Consider the following 6,000-nt stretch of genomic DNA (forward strand, 5'->3'; position numbering starts at 1 on the left):
TTTTTTTAATAAAAGCAAGTGTTCCAGTGGTTGTATTTTAAAGCTCTTGTTCTATCTGCTGATTGTAGCCTACATTTCTTTATGTAAGTTTATATTTACTGTTACAGCTTCTTCATCTTGACAAAAGAAGAGAGTATCTTTATCAGCTTCAGGAATTCCTAGTGACTGATAACAGCAGGAACTGGCGTTTCCGTGCTGAGCTGGCTGAGTATGTAGTTTTATGGATGCTTGTTTTTATTGTTGTGGATATTTAAAAATGTTAAAATCATAGAATAGATGTTTTACACTGACATTCTTCATTTTTAATTAGTGGATAGTTCTTACCCTCCTCCACTTTTCCCCTTGCTTAAAAATTCCCAGTAGTTGTATATCACTTAGAATATTTGAAACCTGAATGTCTTTTTCCATCACCGTATGTTGAAAATATTATTCTTCCATTAAAAAAAAAGCTGCCAAAAGAGGAGAACACATCTGGTTGCTCTTGAAGTCAGTAGAAGTGTTCTAGCAATTTGACTTGAAGTTGCTGTACTTGATGAGTAGGCTAAATTCATGACCATGAAACAGAGGAGATCAAGATCTTGAGAGGAGTAAAGAAAGTAGTAGAGTAGTGACCTTGGACTTCATTCGAGCAGACTTTGGCTTTTTCATGGAACTGGTAGGTGGGCTTCTGTGGGAGGCAGCTCTGAAGGGGCAAGTTGCTCAGGAAAGCAGGCAGAAGGGGCTTATGAAATTCAATAAGGGACAGATGCCACGTCCTGTGTGTGGGAAGGAAGAGACTCTGAAAGGCACTGAGGACTGGCTGCCCTGGGAGCAGCCCTGCTGGAAAGGCCCGGAGTATTGCAGAGGACAGTGACCTGAACACGAGTCAGCCGTGTGTCCTGGCAGCACAATCCTGGGCTGTATCCACAGGAGAGCAGCCAGTATATCGAGGGAACAGATCGGCCCCCTCTAGTCAGCACTGATTAGATCTCATCTGGAGCAGTGCATCTATACCAGCACAGGAAAGATGCTGATAAACTGGAACACGTTCAGCAGAGGGCTGCCAAGGTGATCAAGGCTGCAGCACTTACCCTGTGAGGAGAGACTGTGTGATCAGGGCTCCTCTACCAGGAATGATGAAATGAGCACATAGTAATGACTCATTACAGTCTATCTTTTGAATTAAATTTTGAGAGACTAGTTTAACAACTGATTATGATGTCATGATGGTTTTGCTGCATTTAAGTGTTGTTTTGATTTAGTAACTGCAAATCACTTACCTGTTACTGCTGGTGTGGAGATGTCCAGTTGGCTCCTTGTAACATGTCATGCCACTTCTTTTGACACACTTTCTACCATTCATGACACATACTAATGTCTGCAACCTTAATCAGCTCATTACAAATTAAAGAAGACTGATAATTTCTCTAGTTGTCCAGTATACTCTGAAGTAGAGGAAGTTTATTGGTCTGATAAATCAGTGTACTTAAGTGACCGAGAATACTTATCAAACCAAGTCAGAGTAGTTGCTTTGTAGCTGTACCTGTGTTATGTGTGTGAAACGTCTTTACAAGGTACTCAGATGTATGTGCACGCTGCGGTGTCACTCACAGTTGGATTGCTGTGCTGGGTTGTACATGGTTACCAGGATCTCTGTCTTGTAAATGCAACTTTGGTTCCCTTGCCTCCCCCCTAGTTTTTCATTCTTTGAGCTCATGTGGCCCTTTTCCATTATTGTGAATAAGTGGCAAGTTAAAATTTGCAAGTGACCCATTGTCAAACTGGTGGCATTGAAAAACAGAAGATTTTACTTTTCAGTAACTTTATTAGGGCCACATTGCATATTTGGCAAGTGCTGTCATATAAATGATCATGTTCACAGTTAAAGCTACCTTTCTTCTTATTATAATGTGCTCTTGTTTGGTTCTTCTTCCATCTTGTAGGCAACTGATCTTGCTTCTAGATCTGTACAGTGCCAGAGACGTTTACGACTACTTGCGACCTATCGCTTTCAGCCTCTGTGCAGACAAAGTGTCTTCTGTCCGTTGGATTTCTTACAAGCTGGTAAAGCAGTCTTAAGTAAATTCAGGATTTCAGACTTCTGAGGGTTGGTGGTCAGAAGTAATTTTTGTATTTTTTTCCCTTCTCATTTCTTCAAGGTTAGTGAAATGGTTAAAAAGCTGTACATGGCTTCAACATCAACCTTCGTGGTAGACCTCATGAATGAACTTGTTGAAAAGTTCTGTAGATGCCGCAAATGGTCTGGTCGACAAACTTTTGTCTTTATTTGCCAGGTGAAATGTCTTTTTGTTCATCTTTTTTGGTTTTGGTGGGTGGTGATGGTGGTAAGAATTAAGGGGGGGATAGCAACTGAAACTCTTCAGCTGTATACTGACATTGTTTTCATGAATATTTGAGAACTTTGTTTCTAAGGGAATAAATTTCATGGCTGCTTTCTTCAGTGTTGCTCTATGGATGAGCTTGAATGCATCTTTAGCCTAGCATATTAACATCAGGTTGTCAAATCTGATGTTGAATATAAAACAAAAGCATAGCAAAATAATCCCTGAGTTGGGAAGCTGCTTTGTTACTCAGCGTAAAGTGATATTTTTATAATATGCTGCAGCAGCCTACCACTTTTTTGGGTTACCCTTTAGAAATCAAGCACTAGGAGTTGCCTAGACTCCTTCTTAGCCAGCCACTGCAGCTTGGTCAAAATCAACATATTCTCATCAAAATAAGCAGAAGAGTTGAAACTAGCTAGGGTCCCAAGGAGATGGTCACATTTAGAGGCTGTAGCAGAGGTGCAGACTGGGAGCCAACATGACTGCTGCCCAAGTGGGACAGTTCTTTGAAGTATTTGGAGAAATGTGAGCATTGAGCTTATCTAGACAGAAACATGTTTGGGTACAATGGATGTTTACTGAGATGGACCATTCTTGTTTTAATATAGTACCTAGTTAAAACAAAGACTAAATCAGTCTTGAAAAGGATTGGAAAGGTCTTAGTGGACACTGGATACTACCTACTGTATTCGTGTTATGGAAGTAATAAGATGCATTAGCTCTGAGTATGTGTTGGGATTTTATCCTCACTGTGCTGAAATCTAATGAAATTGCTTCTGTCTTCTTGCCAGACTATCAGTGAAGATGACTGCCTGCCCATGGACCAGTTTGCTGTACATCTGCTGCCACACTTATTACACTTGGCATCTGACAGGGTTCCAAACGTTCGAGTCCTACTTGCAAAAACATTAAAGCAAACCCTTTTAGAGAAAGGTTAGTGGCAGAAAGAGTTGCAGTGTGTTGACTGCGTATCTTTTTGTCCCTCTGCTTTCCTATAGTCAGCTGGGAAAGAAGAAACAATATCAGATGTGGGTCGCTCTTGCTTTTGCAGTCTCCTTGGTGTGGGATGTTACCTTGGCTGAGATAAAACCATGAACCTTGTGGTATCAGAGCACTGTTGTGTAACACTGAGGAAATAAGAGTTCTTGCTCATGTGCCAGCCTGTTCTTTTGGTATCATTTTCCCTGACTGAGCTAGTTTGTAGAGGTGTCATCAGGGCACAGAAAGCACAAATGAACAACTAGCAACTGTGAAGTTGTTGAGCGGTGCTTTTTATTAGGTTAAAAAACCCCATTCTGTTGATGTTCTGTGTAATAAGAATAAGAAAAATCCTTCCATACAAACCCACCATCTGTTTTCTCACTGGGGGAGAAGAGATGGCTGCTGTTTGTTTTTTATATTTAATGGTAGCAGTGAGAAGAAAGTTTCTCTGGAGTATCTTTAGGGAAATTAGACATGCAACTTTCAAATTGCAGACTTTGCTTAGGAAAGCATCCCCAATGCATAGCAGATGCCAGAAGAGTCAGCAGTGCTCAGAGTCCAAATAGCATTAGCAATATTATGCTATTTTGTAAACCAGCAGAGTGTCCACACTTGGAATACTTCATCCAGTTCTGGTCACTTTCTCAAAACCATACGCTGGCTTGGGGACTGCTGTTTCTAGCGTAGAAAGCACGAAGAAATGCAAAAGGTTCGAAACACTGGACAACGCAAAGGGTGCCAACACAGTGAGAACTAGGCTATTGCTGGCTGTCTTGTGCATGCTGGAGACTCTGGGTAAACATATGTAGATAGTTAAGAGGGATCAGGTGATGTGCAGTAATTTATCCTCTGTTAACTGTGCCAAGGCTGTCACCGGTCTTCCTGTTATCATGTAGTATTGGTATTTCTGGTTTTGTCCTCATTATTTTTGTGTTCCCCACCTGCATGGTACACCTCCATTCTGCATTGCCACTATGTAAGCTTATAATACAGGTAGTCCCTGCCTCAAAAGGTGTTGTGAATATGATTAGGGATGGTAGATAGATTATGAAAGGCATATTTAAAAAATAAGTTCAGAAGTTTTTAAACCTCAGATCTACATTGCCCTTCCTATGAGCTGTTTGTTGCTGCTTTTGTACAACTTGTGTCATGCAGTTTATGAAAACTGTCAGATACTGGAAGTTTTATTGTTTGATAATTATTTGTCAAGCCTGCTAGTGAACTGGAATGGCCATGGGTTTGTGATACCTTCCCCCCATCGCAAATATAGGCATGCTCCTTCTGAGTCTCTTGCACATATTTTTTTCTTCCTCTTTGGTCATGGAGTCTGTCATGCTTACTTTTATACTGAAGGACTGTAGAAATCCAGTACTCTAACAGCACTGTTAGAACATCCATGCTCTGAAACATGGAATGATTTTTTAAAAATTGAATTCATAGGTATATTCAGAAATGTATTGTGTGCCTGCTCAGATATTCCAGTTTGATGATACTATATGTGTGCATTGTCTCCTGAGGTGTTGAACCTCATGATAGTATGCTGAGGTTTGTGTTGAAGTATCTGCAGTCTTTTCTTCCTGTAAGTCTTGTGCATTTTCTCTTACAGAATATTTTCTAAATTCTGCCAACTCTCATCAAGAAGCTGTGGAACAAACAATTATGGTGCTTCAAATGGATGATGATAATGATGTCAAATACTTTGCAAGCATACACCCTGCCAGTACCAAAATTGCAGATGATGCCATGAGCACTGCTTCATCAACTTACTAAAAAGTTCTCAATGTTGCTATAATTAAAAAAAATTTAAACAAACTATCCTCAAATGCTTCTAAAATGGTTGATCTAGGACAACCTCTTTGGAAGGAGAGATTTCTTGCCAGACTTAACGGGTGGATGTTATCTAAACCTGATACCGGGGATTTTAAGTCAAGAAAAAATAAACATACCTGTGTCAGCTTGACTTTAGAAAAACACTGCTCAGAGGATTATTTTTGCCACCGAAGCCTTAAATCTTCTGTCTTCCTGAACAAATGAAACTTGAATTGGCAGATCATTTTCATTGTAGAAAGGATGTGATTTCCAGAGACCTGCATTGTTTCTCCTGAGGAGTTAACTTAGCAAGTATTTTCTGTAGCAACTGATAGATGAAATGGCCAGAAAGGCAAATTTATACCGGGCTGTAAGACCTCCAGTATTAGCGCTAAAAGTTTTTATCGTTCAAGGACTTGATTTGTGTGCAGCTGGGCACACCCTTAAGTGGGAATAGCTTTGATGTTTGTAAATGGGGAAAAGTAGAAATTTGGATTTCTCTTAAGGGCTCAGTGCTAACACTAAACTAGAATTTGATTTTAATCCTTAAATGCAGCATATTGCTGTACCCATTAGCAGAAAACTTTGCTGAGTACCTGTGTCCTAATTATTTTCATGCTGGTCATGACCTAAAGGAAATTTATTAGCACATGTACTTTAAGTCAGGTATTTTTAACTTGATCATGATCGGCTCTGAGGTGCAACTTTTTCTTCATATACTGTACATATCTGTGAGCCTCCTTGGAGTGCTGCAGTCTTTAATCATGTTGTTTAAAGCTGTTGTGATACAAGTTGTTCTCTACTTGTCCAAATAAAATTTATTAATAAGATTGAAAGCAATCTTGTGACCTTTTTAAGACATTAAAAGAATAAGTTTGACATTTAA

The 6,000-nt window shown here is 39.8% G+C and overlaps 1 protein-coding gene across 10 annotated transcripts in view; it reads left to right on the plus strand.

Moving 5' to 3' along the window:
- The window catches only part of PPP4R1 (protein phosphatase 4 regulatory subunit 1), a 67,563-nt gene extending 61,563 nt beyond the window's left edge, over nucleotides 1–6,000 (plus strand). For all 10 annotated transcript variants that reach the window (XM_074878260.1, XM_074878238.1, XM_074878252.1 and 7 more), the window contains 5 exons: nucleotides 108–208; nucleotides 1,923–2,043; nucleotides 2,139–2,273; nucleotides 3,116–3,257; nucleotides 4,912–6,000. In XM_074878260.1, the coding sequence (XP_074734361.1) occupies nucleotides 108–208; nucleotides 1,923–2,043; nucleotides 2,139–2,273; nucleotides 3,116–3,257; nucleotides 4,912–5,075 (663 nt within the window). In that variant the 3' untranslated portion in view covers nucleotides 5,076–6,000. The remainder of the gene's footprint in view (nucleotides 1–107; nucleotides 209–1,922; nucleotides 2,044–2,138; nucleotides 2,274–3,115; nucleotides 3,258–4,911) is intronic.

Source organism: Strix uralensis, chromosome 1 (assembly GCF_047716275.1).
Source record: "Strix uralensis isolate ZFMK-TIS-50842 chromosome 1, bStrUra1, whole genome shotgun sequence".
Lineage (NCBI taxonomy): Eukaryota > Metazoa > Chordata > Aves > Strigiformes > Strigidae > Strix > Strix uralensis.